This window comes from Oryx dammah, unplaced genomic scaffold, assembly GCF_014754425.2.
Source record: "Oryx dammah isolate SB20612 unplaced genomic scaffold, SCBI_Odam_1.1 HiC_scaffold_27, whole genome shotgun sequence".
Classification (NCBI taxonomy): Eukaryota; Metazoa; Chordata; class Mammalia; order Artiodactyla; family Bovidae; genus Oryx; species Oryx dammah.
In genome coordinates this window covers 96,235,987-96,257,003 of record NW_024070211.1, presented here as the reverse complement: position 1 = coordinate 96,257,003, position 21,017 = coordinate 96,235,987, and the positions used below count along the sequence as shown (strand labels likewise).

At 37.9% G+C, this 21,017-nt stretch overlaps 1 protein-coding gene across 3 annotated transcripts in view; it reads right to left on the bottom strand.

The window, feature by feature from the left end:
* Nucleotides 1–981: 981 nt before the first annotated feature.
* The window catches only part of GPD2 (glycerol-3-phosphate dehydrogenase 2), a 149,294-nt gene continuing 129,258 nt past the window's right edge, over nucleotides 982–21,017 (bottom strand). For 2 of the 3 annotated variants that reach the window (XM_040229114.1, XM_040229113.1), the window contains exons 10-17: nucleotides 17,600–17,734; nucleotides 17,166–17,341; nucleotides 16,473–16,604; nucleotides 14,511–14,669; nucleotides 7,983–8,095; nucleotides 7,815–7,893; nucleotides 7,529–7,627; nucleotides 982–4,642 (exon numbers count right to left, since the gene is read on the bottom strand). In XM_040229114.1, the coding sequence (XP_040085048.1) occupies nucleotides 4,517–4,642; nucleotides 7,529–7,627; nucleotides 7,815–7,893; nucleotides 7,983–8,095; nucleotides 14,511–14,669; nucleotides 16,473–16,604; nucleotides 17,166–17,341; nucleotides 17,600–17,734 (1,019 nt within the window). In that variant the 3' untranslated portion in view covers nucleotides 982–4,516. The remainder of the gene's footprint in view (nucleotides 4,643–7,528; nucleotides 7,628–7,814; nucleotides 7,894–7,982; nucleotides 8,096–14,510; nucleotides 14,670–16,472; nucleotides 16,605–17,165; nucleotides 17,342–17,599; nucleotides 17,735–21,017) is intronic. The other variant, XM_040229115.1, reaches the window with a different exon arrangement.

Genomic DNA, 21,017 nt, shown 5'->3' with positions numbered 1-21,017 from the left:
TACTGTTCTGGATCAAGTATCTAACAACGTGCAAAGGCATATTTCCTGATTTTTGCCAAGGGTCCACAGGACCTGCAGAACTACCTTTGGTGTCATTGTGGCTGGCGTATCTCTTTTCCTCTGTGCGTCTGTTTCACACAGGGTAGTTAATCAGAGGCCTAAAATACAAGGTACAGGCACAGAAGGCTCATTGACTCCAGCTCTTGATACAGAACTTCTCTAGTTGCAAAGGTGCCATAACAATTGAAAATTTCTGTTGTCTGCTTCCTTCCTAAGTCAAATGTCATCAGGTGAAATCTGCCACGAGTGATAATGCGGTATTGACCAAGATTGCCAAGTATTGATGTGAGTATCTATTTCTCTTCCTTGGATTACCCAAAATTTTACACATTTTGAAAACCAGGAGCAATGTATTTTGACAAATTTTATGTTGAAATTTTAAACTGCTATGAAGTGTGATGAGCTAAATCAATAAACAGCATTTTGAGCTGTTAGATATTTTTTCCAGGCCTTGAACAAACAGTTCATTGTTCCAAGTCTGTCTGGGCACTAGTGTTCTGTGTTATTCTATATGATTTCAAAGAAACTCAGAAACTCACATAGGCCTTTAAGTACGCAAAACTAAGAGGCAGCGCTTCTAAACCACAAATGGAGACAATGCTCCATATACATGTGTAAATTAAAACCTATAAAATAACATAGGCATTATAAAATTTGTGTTAAAACTGGTAACAGCTTTACTGATTTACTGACAATGAAAATATATAGCATTTTTTCTGTCAGAGCATTTATCAACACTTGGCAACCCTACACTAACTTGACATGTAAGATGATCAAAATGGATTATGTAATCTTTCCCATTCATTTCTATTGATTTTGGTTATGATAAAATTCATCAGTGTGCCTGGGAATGCTCAGGCTAAAAGGCTCTGGTTGACAAAAGGAAAAAAAAAAAAGAAAGGAAAAAAGAATTCAACAGAGTTGTAATTGGATGCATGTAATTTTAGAATAGGATTGCACAAATACAGAAGTCGTGCCCTAAAGGCTCCAGCAACAAATTAATACAAATAAATCTGGCAGTCTCATAAAATTACATCAGTCTATGCAGGATTCACTTTTGAGATAAAATTACAAAATTGCAAGTGAAAAGTATTAATGTGTGAATGCAATTAAAAATATAGTTTGTGAAAATATTTCCAAACTTTTTTTTTAACTACAAGTCATCAAAGTTATTTCTCTGACTGCAAGGTACATCAACATGCCAGTAAATGGACCATTTTAATCAGCTTTATTGATTCATGCTTTCAGTTCTTATTCAGTTAAAAACAAGGCACATTAAATACATCCTCTTATTGCTCTATAAATGCATGCAGCTCATTCTGTATATCAAAAGTAATAAATAATGGCGATAAAACACCAAGACAGTTATAAAAATGACAACCCAGCCTCAAACATAGTATTTAACAGTCCAATCTAGAACAATAACCCAACACAATACATAAAAAATGCCATATATGAAAACATGCAGTGTGTATATCGACTCCAGAACTGGGGTGATACTTGATATTCTTTCAAAGCACAGTAGGGCTTTTTTACTCCCTATAAAAGGCTGACATAATGCAAAACAGTGCAAGTTATTAGTGTCACTGACTTCAATATTATTACATTCATATGCCAAAAATCTTTACAAATACATAAAAAAGGGAAATAAGATCAATGATCATTCTTACAGTATCTTCAGTAAAAGAATGAAATTTTGTTGTTGTACAAAAGAGCAAACTACATACTTTGAAAAAAGACAATACAAAGATAGAAACTAAAGAAGAATAGGGAGCATGCATTTAGTAGTGGAAATCCTAAAGTTAAATTGATTGAAAGCAAGAATATTGCAAACAGCATGACGGCCATGAGGCAGACAACCTTAGCTTAACAAACAATCTGGCATTATCGCTATTGTTATGACTGTGCGAAGGGCTACTGAAGGGAACATTCAGCTCTCCACCACAGATGGGGGTACCTTCACCTGAACCCCATTAAAGGCTCTTTAAACAAATTGCTTGACGACAAAAGACAGTCTCCTACACACCCCACACCCAGCCCAGCAGAATCAGCTAATACTATATTATACAGAAAAGAAACAAAATTCTTTTGGCGCTTGGAATAGATTTTGAATCACACTTACACCCAACCCCCCATTTCTTCTCTCCTTTTCTGAAATCAGGTAAAGAAGCTGCACAGGTTTAATTAAGAACTTTATACAAAATGCGGGGGTGCTTTATTCACAGTAAAGACTTGGAACCAGCTCATTTCCAAGACGAGACTTTGGGATTGGTGAAGGAGCGTATGTTTTAGAATTAGCAGATTTTAAGCAAAGGCAGATATACTCAAAGGAAGAAAAGTATGCTTTTCTTTGTCCTTAAAGGAACTTCACTCAAAGCAAAACGTGCACAAACAAGGCCTCTTTTCAAACACAGTTCTGCCCAGGCCACTCAGGTCATAAGCCCGGTCCCTACTGTAATGGATTCAGGGGGGATACAAGCCATCGTTATCTTGATTTAACTAGAAATGAAGAGAAAGAGAGAGAGCACAAATGTATAATACTGTGGTACATCATCTCTGATGTTTTAAAGGACAGCTCTTCTATTAAGGGTCGCTGGGCTCTAAACAGTGAAATTACTGTCTTGATAGAAAAACAAAATTACAAAACCACGAGTCTATTATTTTAAAAAAAGAAAAAGGAAAAGAAACCAGTGCAAAAAAAAAAAAAAAATCACACCTTAAAAGAAAAAGTTCACAGTGATACTTGGGAGCCTCACTTGCTCTGTTTCAGGTTTTCCTTAAGGAAGAGGCAAGTCTAAACTTCATTTTAAAAGCAAAATGAGTTACCGTGCTACCTTATCTGTTTCCGAGGTGAGGGTGGGGGCTTAGGCGAGTTAACCTCCAGTGTGTACATTATGACAGACAGGCTCATGCCCAACTCGAATGAGACATAAAGATACTCTACAATGTTGACATATATAGAAATAACAGCACAGAAGTGTCTTATGTGCCAGTTTGAAAAATTAAGTCTGCACAATGAAAACCTGACATTAAAAAAGGGTCACGTTTCCTATTTTATACACAACGTGATCTTAAACATCAAAGGAAGCAGGTAGTCAACTTCACAAGAGGAAGCACAAAGAAGACATATTCAGACGACTGGCTAAAATGCCACCAAAGTATTACAAAAGGATGCCAAAATGGCCCTTTAAATTCAGGATATTATGTATTTACTAAATTCTGGGCAGATTGATCTTTTTGTTTTGTCTTTCTGTGACTGTGTATGTGTGTGATGGTGGACATGTGTGAGTGTGTGTCAAGTATGGTTTTCTTTTTTTCTTTTTCTTTTTGGTTGAGAACTTTTCCATTTAGTACATTAGGAGGAAGGCTTTAAGCAATTAAAATGACCATGAACATTGTAATTGTGTGCCTTTTTACAAATAATTATAATTAAATTCAACTAATACGCTATTTCTATTCTCTTTTACTATCTGTTTATAAACATTCCCTCCAAATGATACAATAACCTAAGCAAAATAGGCCATGTTCGATGGTATCACATGCTCCAACATCTAGGATTTGAGAATTGAAAACTGTGCTATATATGTGGATATATGAACACAGGTTTTTTAATCCTTCAATTTATTATAACTGTAAAGATCTGAGAAATCTAGTCCCATCCCACTGTATCCAACTTGCCACTTAAATGCTGGTTTTAAAATAAGAAAAGCAGGGATCTTCCTGGCAACTGTAATAGTCAAAGAAAAACTAGCAGTGACTGGGGGGAAAAAATGAACTGCTGAGATGAAACTATCCCTGTATCTCCCAGCAAATGTCAATGCTATCCTTATATCTCATACCTGTGATTCTGGAAGCTTTAAGAGATTCTCTTTGAGACTTGCTCTTATAACCAGATCTAAACTTTTTTTCCGTCTCCAGTTTTACCAGTCACGCTCTAGATATAAAGTCTGGATAAAGAAGGCAGACAAGCTGGAGGAAGAAGGGGGCTGAGAGGTCTCCAGAAATGCTATTGTTTTAATAGGTCCCACTCCATTTCTTTTAAGAACAAATACTATACAAGCTTAATGTCCAGAGCTTTGTGCATCTCACAAAATGTTTCCAGCTTCTCGTTTCAATTTTTGCCAAAATATTCTGTCTCTCAAATTGACTTAGAATAAATGAATATACAAAAAGGGAGTATGTCCAGTCTAATAGATCACAAAATGAAAGCAAAACATTAAATCAATGTGCACTGAAAATGAGAAAAGATGATAAAATACACTTTTAAGAAGCTAGACTGAATGGCAAATACCAATAAAGGGTCTACATCGACATCCTAAAGCTTGGAATGTTTCCCAGTGTGAAAGCAGGGCAGCTCTCCGTGCCTACTGTTTTGGAGTGGTGTCAGTCCTCTCTGGTTTGTTACATGACCATTTGCTCTTCCTATGTTTGTCGGCTGTGGATTCACTGCTCAGACTCACAATCCTCCACAACTTCGGTCCACAGGGATGGGAACTCTTCTGTCGAGGTTTTCTTCGGCAGTTTTCATGAGTATAGCAAGCCGGCTTCCAGACACCCTTCCTTTTTGAATAGCACTCATCAGCTTAAAGAGAAAATAGGTAACAGATTCAAAAGGCCGACCAGCTTACTCCTGGTCTTCACAGCATTTTAATAGTAACCCTGCAGCAGGTGAGGATAATCAAGTGCCCCCATCAAAAACCATAGCAGGTACTAGAGTTCACAGAAGAAACTACAATTTTCAAACATCTCAAAAAGGGGGAAGGGGCAGGTTTTTTGCCAGGGCTGCAAAAACTAACACCTACCTAGCAAATTAGTCTGCCTTTAAAATGCAGATTGAATACATCACATTTTGCCCCTTAATGAGCTCAGCACATATACATTTTTTTGAGCAATTCAAATATTGAATCTTTAATTCCATTTTAAAATCTTAAAAAGGAATCTCAGGGATTGAACAAAGACAAACCATGACATATTTAACTACTCTTTTTTAGTGTTATTGTACTTGACAACTTCAAGTCCCCCAAATCCAAATTCCTTAAAGACTTTTTAAAATCATTTACATTTAAGTCCTTGAAAATGGACCCAAGATCTACCTTAAGAAGTAAAAGCACTCCACAGCCCAGATTTTAGCTAATTCATTTTTATCCAGTGGATAAAATCAGAATTAGTCTTGAAATTACATGCAGTCGGCGGGCAAAGGCCTTTAATCTGGAAGGCACTGTGCAATTATGAGCGTGGGGATATTTTTTTTCCTTTTCAAGTTGATGTGGTTTTAACTATTTGCTTTTCTTGATCTCACTTCTTCAATATTTTTTATCTATTTTTTAAAGAACTGATTTAGTCATTCATCAGGAGTATATATATATATATATATATATATATATATATATATATATACGTAAATCCTCAAAATATTTTCAGGGTTATAGTTTCTAGCCTAAAGAGATACATTTCTTAAAAATGACTCTGAATAAGGGTCAGAGGCATCTGCCAAGGGGCTGGATCAGAATTTCATGACCTTATTAAAAGCTGTTTCACAAGCTATTGTTTATTAGAGACGGACTCCTACATACAGAAGTGTCATTAGAGTCCAAACCTAAAAATAAAAGTCATGCAATGATGCAGAATCTACCGAGATCTTCCATGAGGATTATTTTAAAAGATCTATATTCAAAACTGTCTAATGGGATACACATGGGCTCTTAATCTTCAGAAAGGGAAACTATCTTAATAAAAATGAAACAGAAGCCTGAAAAGATACTCTCCATCTATGAATGGTATAACAAAGAACACTGACATCTAAAGACAGCAATGTCCTGTTTACTGTTTTGTCTGGTCCCATGAATACCTTCAAAGTTTATCAGCACTAACAGAACTGAGAGAGCTGGAGTTTTGTTTTTTTTCTCTTTTATCCGTAAAGGTTGTATGATGTATCAACTTTTAACAAATCAAAATTTTCTTCAAACATTACATATATCTGAAAACCATATTACAAGAAAAAATAACATTTGGGTGTGAATATATTTCATAAGAAATATAATCAGCATTTTTAAGTTGAAAATTATACTATGTATGCACTTAGTAAAGCATGAATAGTCTCTTTCACTTAGAATTGGACAAGACATAATTATTAAAAAGACTATAAGAAAACTTGCAGGTGGTTTAAATTATTTTCCATGTGTTTAGCTCTACTGCACTCAAGAAAATTACTTAACACCCAAAATCCATATCCATAACATTAGACTCTTATTGTTTCTAAGACCTCAGGTCTTTGAACCCTAAATGCTGTTGTTTATTTACAACCTATATGAAATGAAGCATTAGCTATTTATTTGAAGAAAAGTTTTCTAAAATCCTGAGACAGACAAAAAAATTTCTCAAGGAAAACAACCAGATAAAAATGTATGAAATGGTTTCTAATTTCCAAGCATACATTTTAAACTCAATTTCAAATGTCCACCTAGTTAAACAGTAAGCTAAAGAAGTAACATTCTTTTTTGTAATGCTGGACACAACCCGTGAAAATTTTCTGCATTTAGATTCAACAATGCTCTTATCTGCTGCTCATCTCCAGAGAGACAATTACCATTTCCTTTGCCTTGATCTTGTTTGTTTAACTTGACACAGTGAAGAAAGGGCTGACATTGACCAAAATCCCCAGCATTAATTTATTTCATGTTCAGCATTCATCATTGCCATGGTGCAAGCAAGACCTGGCATTCATTTGAAATACCTGCCCAAGAAGCACTACAGAAAAAAACCTGGCCTGTCTGGAAACCAATACATTCTTATAAGAGCAGAGCTCTATGGACAGTTACAAATAATGTAAGAAGTTGTTGAGTTTCCTTCTTTTAAGGAACTTTTAAGGATGCACGTGTAGCATCCATTTTGAAGTAACAAAATTTACTTTCTTTCTGGTTATTATTAAACAACTGAACCTTGAATAAGTGGAAAATTAGAAATAAAGATGCTTGGATTACATGGTCTTGACCCTAGAATATAGCTTTCCTTTCTCTTGCTTTTCAGGTTTGTTATAATGTAGGAATATAACCATTGCATTTTGAGTTCTCAAGTGAACATGATTCTCAAATGAACACAACTTTGATTTCTTTAAACTTCCTCTATTAAAAATAAACTTTGTACTTTAGAAGTAAAGAAGTGTTCAGCAGTGGTCTCCCACAGCATACTTCTTTATAAAGCACATTTCTGATTTATCCCTTTAAGCCATAATCAACCTAGATTTAATCTAAATTGCCCAATACAACATAATGTATCTTATAAAAAGCAAAAGAACACACACCATGCAAAGTCACATCCTTTAAGACATACCAACCTTCGCTGCTTTCAAGCTTTCTTCTTTTTCAGAATGAGGTGACAACTGTACTGACTTGGAAATCCATTCCTGAGTATCTATTGAGGACCAATAGATAAAAAGCAAATACACATGTTTCCTTTCACTACAACTCACCTGCAAAAATTCATTGAGTTCAACCTGTCCATTTTTATTCAAATCTACTTCATTCAGAATTTCATGTAGCGTATTTTCATCCATTTGGACGTTGATACTCTAAGTAAAAGGAAAGCACAAAATAATGAAGTTTCACTAGAAATTATGTATTTCCTTTTATTAACATTACTAGCCTTTCAAAAATTCAGAGAGAAATATTATTTATAGATAGCACTAAATAAAAAAAATTATCCAGGATAATCTTTACATTCCTCTGCTATCAAAGATACTGAACCATAAAAAATACCTCTAATACACGTTGAACATCAACAATGGTAATAAAGCCTTTCTGGTCTGCATCAAATTTATGAAATCTCTTCTTGTACCTGGAACACAATGTTAAATAATGCAAAAATATACTTAGGTAAGTGAAGACAAAAAGAGAGAGAGAGATATAGGAACTTATAAGAAGTACCTGTCAATGTCTGAAGGCAGTAGGCTAATTTCAGACCGATCTGTTAACTGTTCTGATCGAGATTTATAGCCCATTTCATAATATAGAAACTTCCTGGCTGTTTCAAGTTCTTCCTAAAACACAGACACACACAAAGTTCAAAGATTTATGGAAAGAATTATTGATTTTTTTCTCCTTTTTTTCCACTTGGTTTTCTAAAGAGAAAGTTCATCCTCATTTTTCTGGCCAGGACAATTTTTTATTTCCTCAAGTTTTACTGAAGTATAATTTTATTCAATAAAATTCTGATGTATACACTACCACGAACAAGATAGAGAGCATTTCTATCCCCTAAAAAGCTTCCTCATTCCTATTGCAATTGATTCCTTCCCTTGACCTGTACCCCTAGGCAACCACTGATCTGATTTTGTCACCAGAGTTTTGTCTTTTCTAGAATTTCGTATTAAAGGGTTCATATAGTATGTAGTCTTCTGTGTTTGACTACTTCCACACAGCATAACAATTCTGAGAGTCATTCATGTTGTTGCATGCTTTAATATTGTTTGTCTTTATTGCTGAATATTCCTCCACAGTATTGACTAGCAAAATCTTTGTGGTTTGGTGGCCAAAGAGCAATTAAAAGTAAATAACTATTGTTATGTGGCATGCTGCATCAAGACAGACATCATGGGTTAACCAATTCTAACATTTTGTCACTTGGATGCTGCTAGTTGGATGGAAATGACAGAGCTTTGAGAAAAAGAAAAAAACAACAAACATGCTAGTCTATTGAATAGTTACTTTTCTTGTTTTCAGTGATCCCAGCCTCAACTGATACTACCTATTGCTGTGAACACTGCAATTCTACCAATTTGTTTGGGATTGGTGAAACTTTCTGAGAATAATTTTTTTTAACTCAAAAGATTTTTTTCCTGTCTCACAGCACAACAAGTATTGAGTTGGCAAAAAAGTTCGTTTTGGTTTTTCCTAAGCTGTTTCGGTAAACCCAAACAAGCTTTTTGACCAACCCAATAGAGCTTTCCTTCTTAACAATTTTCTTACTCTCCTGTGTAACACATGATTTTAAATCCCTTCACCATGCTGGATAATTTCTCCCAAACCACAGCTAGTCTGTCATGTAATAAAACGGTCACAATACAACACAATACTCCAACAGAGATCTGGCAAGTACCTGGAAAGAAGTTAACAATCAGCATCATTAGTCTAGACATATGATTTCTTTAGGAAGCTTAAGATTGTAATTGCACTTGGGGGCAGCCATGATCCACTGTTATCTGCTATGCATTTACAGTTAACAAAAAATATATTTCTTTTTTGCATATGCTACTGTTGCTGCTGCTGCTGCTGCTAAGTTGCTTCAGTCATGTCCGACTCTGAGCAACCGCATAGACGGCAGCCCACCAGCCTCCCCCATCCTGGGATTCTCCAGGCAAGAACACTGGAGTGGGTTGCCATTTCCTTCTCCAATGCATGAAAGTGAAAAGTGAAAGTGAAGTCACTCAGTTGTGTCTGACTCTTAGCGACCCCATGGACTGCAGCCTACCAGGCTCCTCCGTCCATGGGATTTTCTAGGCAAGAGTACTGGAGTAGGGTGCCATTGCCTTCTCCGATGCTACTGTTAAGTCTTGTCAAATATATCATGAATGGATGGCGTTGTTTTTCTACCTAATACAAGGTCTGCCATTTGTCTCTATTAAATTATATCTAATGTAATTGCAATTTTACCCATTGCTTCAATCTATCACCAAGCATTTACTCTTCCTCCAGTTTCTTATGAGTACACCAAAGATGATCATTTGACTAGTTACAAATCCACCATTTTAAAAAGACATCACAGGGGGCTTCATAAAATGCTTTATGGAATCCAAATATATTATGCCTATAACATATCCTCAATCTAACAATCATGTGCTTTTCCTGAAAGGATATCTCTGAAGTGATTTTTTCTAAGTGATTAATTATTACCTTCCAGAAATCACTACTGCTGCTGCTGCTAAGTCATTTCAGTCGTGTCCGACTCTGTGCGACCCCATAGACAGCAGCCCACCAGGCTCCCCCGCCCCTGGGATTCTCCAGGCAGGAATACTGGAGTGGGTTGCCATTTCCTTCTCCAATGCATGAAAGTGAAAAGTCAAAGTGAAGTCGCTCAGTTGTGTCTGACTCTTAGCAACCTCGCTGACTGCAGCCTACCAGGCTCCTCCATCCATGGGATTTTCCAGGCAAGAGTACTGGAGTGGGGTGCCATTGCCTTCTCCCCAGAGATCACTACTTCTTGCTAAATACTGATAAAACAAACTTAAATGCCATAACCTACAAAACAACCCAAGACCAATGCCAAGACCACAGGCTTATAGGTTATAAACTTTATTTCTCCACTTTCATTAGTTACTCAGGACCCAAGCAGCCAACTTAAGAATGTGGTACTACATTTGCCCAGCTTCTGTCTTCTGATTCTATTCCTATTTGCCATAATATTTTAAACCTCGACAGTAGTTAAATAAACCCCATCTGCAAATTCTCTGAGTACCCTGAGGTATATAAAATTTCTGAGTTGGCATAAAAACGCATTTAGAGCAGTCTCCTATTTAAATGTCTATTTCCTCTTATCAATATTTATTTTGCTTTTCTCACAATGAAGATCATTCTCCTTGACAAACAGGAGAAAAAGGAAAAAACAAATTGGAATTGAACCATGAGTTGAAAGGTTCCCTCCCTTCTCTGGCAATCAAAAATCTGGTGCTAGCTACCTTTGAGCAAGGATCTAGGTTAGACTTTTTTTGTACTCTTTTCTAGTTTTAAAAGTTATTTTTAATGTTTTTAGGACTTTTGCCAGTTGCTGACACTATTCATATGCGTTCTTATTGTCCTGGGTACTCTTCCGCTGCTGAGTACCTATCTTCCCGCTGTTTGATATTTGGGGCTTATTAGTTTGCCCTGTCCATGGTCACTCCATTTCTTCACTTGCTTCCTCTTTATTCTTGTTGGAATCAATTTTGAAATAATTTCCCTTTGGGAGAGCCCCTCAATCTACTTAAGTGGTCTTCTTTTTAAAGTCTCTCAATGAAATGTATGTTTTGTCTGCAGGTTATAAAGTCTACATTACCAAGTATTACTGCAGCATTTCCCAAAATACATCCTAAAGCAATACTAGTTTCCCTTTCCATCAGCCCTTCCAACATGTGAGAGTTGGATCTGTCCCCAGATAAGCTGCCTTTGGGAAACTGAGAATGCACATAAGCACTTTAAAGGCACCAAATTATCTGCACTAGAGAAAATGGTTTCATTTGCTTAGATCAGAATTTCCCAAACTCTCTTGACCATATAGTCATCTTTTCACTGTTATTAATTTAGACACTGATTATTTATTTATAATTATGTATTATTTTTACATAGAGCTTCCCAGGTGGCTCAAGTGGCAAAGAATCTGCCTGCCAAAGCAGGAGCCACAGGAGATGAGAGTTTGATCCTTGGGTCTGGAAGATGCCCTGGAGGAGGAAACGGCAACCCATTCCAGTGTTCTTGCCTGAAGAATCCCATAGACAGAGGGGCCTGGCAGGCTACAGTCCAAGGGGTCGCAGAGTCAGACACGACTAAGCATGCACACACACATATTAACATATATATTTAATTGTGTAAAACACAGTTTGGCAGTGTTGCATTCCTAAATATCTTCACCAACTCCTCTATCAATCCCCAGCTCCCCTAGATAATGCCTTCCTCCTTAATCAGTTCTAAGTTGGCTGCCTTTGGTCTTAAATAACAGTTCTCCAAATCATCCTATAAATTTTGGAAAACACACACACATTTCTGAGGTATATATATATATATATATGTTGTAACACTTGATTAAATTTGAAGATCCTTGAAACTATGAGCTATTTATTACTCCCCTAAAATATTTAGTATAATGCTCAGGATACAAGTCACTCAGTAAGTATTGACTGGTAAAAACAACCACAATTCATCTACAGAGAGTTATTTATCACCCTGCTCCTCTTTCACTTTTGCAGGTTACATAATCCCAGTGCTTTTAACCTTTTCTTAGCAGTCCAGTAACCTTTAATTCTTTCTCCCCTCTCCTTTGTTCTCTCTAGACTATCTGCTGTTCTCATGAATACTCCTATGTCTCAGATACTGAGCAATAACTTCAGGTTTCTTATTTCTGTTATTTTGTTTGTTTAGGGGACTGGGAGAATATTTCTGAGTACATAAATCTGCTCATAAAACCTAAACCCATGTAAATCTAGTTTCCTCGGGAGGGCTGAACGCAGCCAGTTCACAGAGTTTTCTTCCTTCTTCCTACCTCCTACAGCCTGCATTCCTGGCACAAAGCACCTTCCTGCATGTTCAAATCACTCCACCATAATTTTTACAGGAACACATTATCCCCAATCCTTCTACATGGTAGAAATGATTGGCAGTAGCACAGGAGTAAGTTTCACTCTAGTGTTGCCTCACTATATAACTTTAAAACTGGCCAAACCCAAACTCAAAACCAGAAGAGCTATATAAACCAGTCCCGCCAAGGCAGAGGCAACAGGGCTGGGTGGGAAAAGGGTGTCCGGGATCTGGACACCTGGCTTCAATCCCAGTTCCACAATCTACTAGTTGTATGAACTCTCACTCAGGAAGACTTCCTCCCTGAGTCTGTTTTCTCATCTATAAAATGAGGGTAAAGGTTATGCCTGACAGCACTGTGACCAGGATTAAGAAGTTCTTTTCAGTGATTTCTACCATCAGTACACTACACATGTGGCATGAAAATGGTGGAGAATATTTTAAATGTAGGGCTATGGCTTCACCCCTGAAGACTGATTCTAACAGTCTAAGTGTTAGTTGCTCAGTCGTGTCCCACTCTTTGCAACCCCATGGACTGTGGCCCACCAGGCTCCTCTGCCCGTGGAATTCTCCAGGCAAGAATACTGGAGTGGGTTGCCTTTCCTTCTCCAGGGGATCTTTCCAACCTAGGGATAAAACCTGGGTCTCTTGCATCGCCTACATTGGCAGGAGGATTCTTTACCACCAGGGCCACCTGCCTGGACTGAATTGTATCCTCCCAAATTCATATGCTGACAGCCTAACCTCCAATATGACAGGATTTGGAGATGGGACTTTGGGGAGGTAACTACTTTTAGATAAACCTTGTTGGGATTAGCACACTCAACAGAACAGACCAGACAGTGCCCCCTACCTGCATCTCCTCCAGAAAGTAGCTATCTGAAAGCCAGGAGGAAGGCTCTCACCAGAACCCAACCATCTCACCCTGGCACCCCAATCTCAGATTTCCAGCCTCCAGAACTGTGAGAAACACATTTATGTTGTGTAAGCCATTCAGTCTGTGGTATCCTGTCAGAGCAGCCTGAATAGACTAAGACAGGTGGTGTTTAGGAAAGAGGGAGGAATCAACTATAGGAAGGCCACCAACTGGCTGACTAAAAGGATGATGAGAGCCAAGAGCATGGAGCAACGTGGAGGTGACTGGAAAGTGTGACCAGAGCCACTAACAGCCAAGTGGCCGTGAAGGAGCCTAAATGGAATGGGTTCAAGAAAGACTAGGGGAAAGGTCTAAACCAATGAACACCGGGAATAGTTTCTGAATAAATACAAGAAAATGTCTCTGCCTGAAACTCTGGTTTAATTAAAAATCGTGACGATCTGTTTATTACAAGAGGCCCTGGGCTGTGTATGTGGACATCTGAGCATCGATGGCTTTCTTTTTTTAAATTTGGATATAAAGTTTCAAATGACACAAATCAATAAGCATTTGTGGTCAGGCCATAAAACCACGATTTCCTACCAAAGGCATACTGGCAGGAGTGTGAATTTCACCGAGGAGTACGTTCTAAGAATGTTTTCAGTGAAGACCAGAAAAGGTTCTACCCACAATCATTATTATCTTACTTTTTCAGGAATTATGACCACAAATTTTAGAACATTTTTCTATAAGAGATTTTCCAAAAACAACCAAGAAGCATATTTGGTTACAAGGATATTTGTTACCAGAATTTGTTATGATGACATATTTGTTACAAGAATATCTTTCCAGTTTCCTAAGGCCTAGTAGTATTAAATACACACAGAAATTGGCAGGAATTATAAAGTCACCATCAAAAACTATGCTAGCCTCTGAACCTATTTGCTGGGCAGGAAAAGAGACACAGATGTAGAGAACAGATATGTGGACATGAGAGGGCAGAGGGTTAAGGGGGAGGGTAAACTGGAAGATTAGCTTTGACATATATACACTACCATGTGTAAAATGGATAGCCAGTGGGAAGCTGCTGTGCAGCACAGGGAGCTCGGCTCAGGGCTCTGGGATGGGGTGGGGGCTGGGAAGCAGGTCCAAGAGGGAAGGGATGTGTATACATAGAGCTGGTTCACTTTGTTGTACAGCAGCAACTAACACAACGTTGTAAAGCCACTGCCCCCAATCAAAAAAAGAGAAAATAACCATTAGCCTCGACTAACAGATTAAGACATTCCATGTCTATAAAGGCAAATGTAGTTTTAGAGACTTCTATATAATACCTCTTTTTTAGAATCGTCCCAATTCAGTTCTCGGCCCATCAGTTCAACAATCCTGGGTAGGGCCTCCTCTGCCGCCTGCACATTTAGGAAGGCTAGGCGAGTACGACGTGAAATCATATCCACAGCGGTACAAGCATACTCCTTAATCCCGTATTTCACCTAGGTTTGAATTAAAGTAAAATGATTAATTTAGGCATTTTTCAAAAGGAGGGGAATAAAGCTTCACTTAAAATCCATGCTTAGGTACAGTGACATTTTTCTTCACGTACTCTGGTTCCCTCTAGCAGGCATGAAGCAAATAGTGACATCACACCAGTTCCCCATTTTTCTGCCTGCCAAAGGAGATTTGGAAACCGGAACAATTTGGATGAGAGTTAATGTCTTCTCCTTGAATAGAAACTGGCCCAAACATGTAAACTGCATCACTTCTCAGTTACCATCCATAGTAATCACTTCTTTTGTTTATGACAAGGATGTTAATACACATAGCTGAATAGGCAAAGAACAAGTTTAAAGTTAAAATTAAAAAGTTACAGTCTCATCTCTGAAGGCTGTCCACAGTTTTATGTCTCAGAGTAATCAGATGACAAAAGTCTTGCATTCAATCAACAACAAAATGCTTACTGGACACCCATGTTTAAGATATAGTGAATTATAAATGTCAAATCAAGACATATCATCAGGGACTTTCCTGGCGGTCCACCGGTTAAGACTCTGCCTTCCAACGCAGAGGGTGTGGGTTTGATCCCTGGTCAGGGAGTTAAGATACCAAATGCCTCGTGGCCAAAAAACCAAAACATAAAACAGAAGCAACACTGTGACAAATTCAATAAAGACTTGAAAAATGGTGCATGTCAAAAAAAAAAAAGTCATCAGGCAGAACATAAGTGGTACAAACTTGAGGAGCTACAAGCTCTCAAAAGGGGCAAACAACTGAGTCAGTAAGACTTGGGATAGCTCTGTGGAGGAGAAAGGAATCCATATTTTCTATCATTATTGTTATCACTATCAATATAACTCCAGAGATGAAATTAAAATTAGGTAAATGAAAGGAACTGTGCTGGGCAGACATTTTACTCCAGGTTATAGGTGATATTTCCCGCATTGGAGGCAGATGCTTTAACCTCTGAGCCACAGGGAAATATTTAATAAAAGAAGGGCAAAATTTATACTCTGCAAACAACATTGTTGAAAGAAATTAAAGATCTAAATAATGGGAAAACATCCCACTTTCATGGATCAAAAAACTTACTTTGCCAAGATGATAATACTCTCCAGATTAATCTACAGATATAGCACATGCAACCCTTATGCCCACTGTTTATAATAGCCAGGGCATGGAAGCAACCTAGATGTCCATCAGCAGATGAATGGATAAGAAAGCTGTGGTACATATACACAATGGAGTATTACTCAGCCATCAAAAAGAATACATTTGAATCAGTTCTAATGAGGGGGATGAAACTGGAGCCGATTATACAGAGTGAAGTAAACCAGAAACAAAAACACCCATAAAATTTAGAAAGAAAGTAACAATAACCCTGTATGCGAGACAGCAAAAGAGACACGGACGTATAGAACAGTCTTTTGGACTCTGTGGGAGAGGGTGTGGGCGGGATTATGAGAGGATGGCATTGAAACATGTAAAATATATGTGAAACGAATCGCCAGTCCACATTTGATGCATGATACAGGATGCTCGGAGCTGGTGCACTGGGATGATCCAGAGGGATGGTATGGGGAGGGAGGTGGGAGGGGGGTTCAGGATGGGGAACACGTGTGTACTCATGGTGGATTCAAGTCAATGTATGGCAAAACCAATACAATATTGTAAAGTAAAATTAATTAATTAATTAATTAAAAAAAAACTTAGCTAAGTATAATTTCTAAAGAGGACGAAGAGTGGACAGATGAAAAGTACCCCAGGGCAGATGGGAAACTTCCACAGGGCCATTCACATACCTCTGCTTCAATGTACGGAAATTCCGACACAAGACGCACTCCAACAATGGGCCACCGTTTTCCTGTCACACTTGCCATCTTGGCCACCTCAAAAGCCTTATCACCATAGGTGGCGGCAAGATGCTGGGCCACCTAAAGAAATGAAACTGCATCAGGCACGTCCTTTGAAGTATCAGTAGCTTCTGGATACAAAGCAAAAAAATGTACCTGCTTATCTCGTCAGGTTTTCTTTTTTTTTTTTAACAGCCTGTAACTAATAATCCTAGGAGAGCATTTGATTTTGATTTCGTGGGAGGAAACCACACGGGCTCTGAATGCTTAGGCCAGCACAAAGTCTACTATACATGTATCACTGTGCCAGTGACTGATGAAGCTTCAGCTTCATTGTGCTCCTGATATTACTTCTGAAGAACAGCCTTCCTTATGCTCAAGAGAGAAAGAATTCGGGAGGTCCTGTCTGCTAGGAACAAGCCAAACAAACCCTAGATTCTAAAACAGAAACCAAAACATGCATTGCTTTTTAGCAACCAAAGCAAAATATTTTTCCCCATTAGTTCACTCCCACAGTACACTGTCAGAAACAAACTGAGCTATAGGAACCTCGAAGTCACGGAGGCCCCGTGGTTGCTAATCCTGTTACTGGCAACGGTGAGATTAAGTCAAGAGTAAGATGATGTGGCAATGCACACCCACCTCACTTTCAAGTCCATAGTCCTGGACGAGCCTGATGTAGAGTGTGGGGCTCCAGTCTTTGCCCCCCTGAAGGAAAAGCCCAACTGTTCTGCTTGGTCCTGCTTTCAAATTGTGTGCCTTGACTGCGGCATTTATGGTATCTTCTGCCATAGATCGATAGGTTGTCCACTTTCCACCTACAAATACATTGATAAGTCATTTGTCAGGTTACTACCCATTCTTCTTACAGTTAACCATTTCTCAACTTATTAATAAGAAAATTTACCTGTTGTTTATAACAAATGTGGTGAAGCCATGGGTAAGATGTTACTCAGAATCATTAACGACAACAACAAAAACCTTTCTGTTCATTAGCATTAAAAGAGATCTTGATATGAGAATTTAACTCAAGTTGCTATCTAAAGCACATCCAACAACAAGGTAGCATCCTGTACCCGCTATCGTGATAAGGCCACTCTCGCTGATGTCCACGACATGGTTTCGGGAGATGGACTTCGTGTCTGCAGACTTAGGATCTGTCACAAGGGGGCGAATACCGCTCCACGCAGCCAGGACATCCCCTCTTCTCACTGGGAAGGATCAATGCCAAGAGTTAAAAGGATGACACAAAGACATCTCAACAAAACCATGAAATAATTAATAAGCAGAAAATAGTTCAGTAAAAGGAACACATAATATGTACTTTAAAAGGGAGGAGAAGCCCTTAAATATAAGAGCTAAATGAGTGGTAAGTTACAACTGGGATGGCGACATCCCCGGCAGTTCAGTGGTTAGGCCCTTGGTTAGGTCCAGGGGTTAGGTTTGTGATTCTGTTGCAAGGGGCACAGGTTTGATCCCTGGTAGGGGAACTAAGATCCTGCATGCTGTGCAGAGCAGCCAGAAAAATGGTAAAGGAGGTGAAAAAAAAAAAAGAAAAAAACTGGAAAAATCACTGATATGGGTTCTCAAAAATGAAACAAAATAATGTTAGCAGCCCTCAGCTGGGACAATCTGCAGTAGTTACAAAGAACAACAACAGTAAATGAGAAATAAAAACAAACCAAGCAAACCAAAAGATTTATGAGTTGTGATATCTCCTCCAAGAATATATCTTGCTATCTCTTCCCAGAAAAGATAAAAATACTTATTAGGAGAAGAGGGCAATCTGGATTTCAGATCCCATTCACATCTGAATTGTGTGTTCTTATATAGTGGACCTTTTATATATTTAGACAAAGCAGACTTTGAAAAATATTTAAATATACATCTAGCGAATACTTATGTAAAGAATCACAAAGATTTTGAAATGGCTAAATATTAGACCAGTCCAAAAAAAGAGCACATAGCCAAGTACAGGGAAAAGACCCTAAAAAGTTATACTGGGCGACAGACAATCTCTCCATCTTGATCTCAAATGAAAGACAGATGTCTGGTAGAGATAACTTCATCTAAGGCTGAGGTAATCTGACATATTTTGGTATAGCTCGTTAAGGGCCACACTCTTAATATGACTACAATCTGAAAGAAAGAGGTACCCATACATCTCTACAGGGGTGTTTAATTAAACCCATATTCCAACACTGAATCTAAACAAAGGGAGAATAAAACGTATAAGCTAGTGAGGAAAACCTAAGGCTTCCAGTCTTGCTACCTGGTGACCATGAGGGCATCTTGATGCTGGGATACCATCCCTGGATTTGCCCCCTTAAGGGGGCATCTTCTTAACAGGTTTAATCCTGATGGTTTCCATGGAATGGGGGTTAATTCTCACTCCACACAATTCCACAAAAGTCTTGTAAAACCTCAACACAAATCATGCAATATTTTAATCTTTACAAAATCTTAACTAGGAAATTACCACTATTTTCCATTAGGGTTCAAACTGCCCTCTGAGTCAAAAATAAAACTTAGCCAACCACTTAGAACGTCATTGTGGTCACTGAAAAGTCTCAAAGTGTGTCTCTGAAATTCCTCAGGCAGCCACACTGATCAGGAATTTGGTTTCAATTCTCACAGCCTTCTGACTGATCTTAAAATTATTTGGTGGAAAACTAAACTTTCTAAAGTAAATTTAAAGCACATGCAAATAATCCTTGTGACAAATGCTTTACCTTTTCTGGTATAACAGGCAGAAAAACACATCTACGAATCTGTACTATCTGAAAAAAAAGACCAACCTAAAACATTTGAGTTTTTCATTCAGGGAGGAAAACTAAATGAAGCACAATATATACTGATATGATTTTTAATCCTTATTTTTGAAATTGATACTCTAAAAAAGGAAAAGAAAACATTATCAGGAAGAGTTCATAACAGGTCAAGAACCTTAATTTATTTTGCTTGATATCTTAGCATTCAGTTTTTTAGTCTGAGAATTATATCAGGTGAATACTGAGATAAAATTTACTTTAAAAGATACATTTAGGATAATCAAATTTTAGATCACATTTAAAGTAAGAATCAGGTTTTATGGCCTACAGCATTGTTATATTATTACGTTAGAGCGTGGTTGGATCAGGGGATCCACTGTCTACCAGTTTTCTCCCAACCTTGAGATTTAATGACTTGTATGGATTATTCAAAATGCCGTTTTGCAGGGGGCAGGGGGAGTTGATGAAGAATAAAGCGCTTTTTACCTCTCTGCCATCTAAATTAAGTAGTGACCAGTCAGGGCTGTGGGTATAATCTAGGCCCACAGGGAACAGCGTAGCTAAACATATGAAACATGAATTCTAACCTCTTGTAGGAAAGACAGCAGCAAACTGAACTAACATGTTTTTCTCTTTATTATTTATTCACCCACAATAGAAACCTTGCCCACTGTTAAACTCTAATTAAAGTTCTCTTTGGTAACAGATTCACGAGCAGTGGATAGATAGCATAGAGGACCTTCCAATACTGCTAGGAACTTCTGCAGCCATATTGTAACAAAATGGGAAACAACTGCAGGGCAACGCCAACCTGGAGGGTGGTGGAGTGAAAAGCAATAAGGGTCCTGCACTGAAGATTTTGCTCAATCACTAAATTAATCACCTCTTGAGACTTCTTATATCTGGAGATCTTCTTTTACAAGATAATGTATTCTTTATTTTATAACAATAAAAAATACAAATTCAATGACTCTGATAAATTGAGTATTTGCTTCTAAATTGTCTGTGTAAGTACCTCTAGCTTCCGTAGAGTTGTTGCATAGACTTTTCTGCAGTGATAGAACTGTTTTGTACCTACACTGACTAATTCACTAGCCACTAGCTGCATGAGCTTATGAAGCACTTAAAATGTGGTCCATGCAACTGAGAAACTGAAATTCAAACTTTATCTCATTTTAACTAATTTAAATTTAAATAAGCACATGATATTCACATGTATAGGCTATAATTTTGCATAAGGCAGTTCTAGAACAAAACTGTCAAGTAGTACATCTATCTCAGACTTGTCCTGGCAAATTGTCAAACTGGGTAACTCCCCCATGGCCACCTTGCCCATGTCTCCAATGGAGCAACCGTTCAGTGAAATCTGACAGTGAGAATATAATCTGCTGTAATAGAATGTGACTCTCCAAAATATTTTACTGTCACAGCATGTTCCATAATTATCATTTCAAAGTATCCTTCTCTCCTACTAATCTCATCAATTCAAAGAAATGAAAATATTTTTACTAAACTAAGTACTTCTACCCTCAAGCTCTTACCCAGAAATTGACCCCATCATTCCAGCTATAGCCAAGAACATCATCTTGGCGGTAGCCAAGAACTCACCATGGTACAATATGTGAGGAAAAACCTCAACTCTAGCTTGTATGCTTCAGAACTCAAAGATTCTATACACCTTGATTTTCCTGGTCCTCATACTGTCAAGATAGCTAAGTGAGAT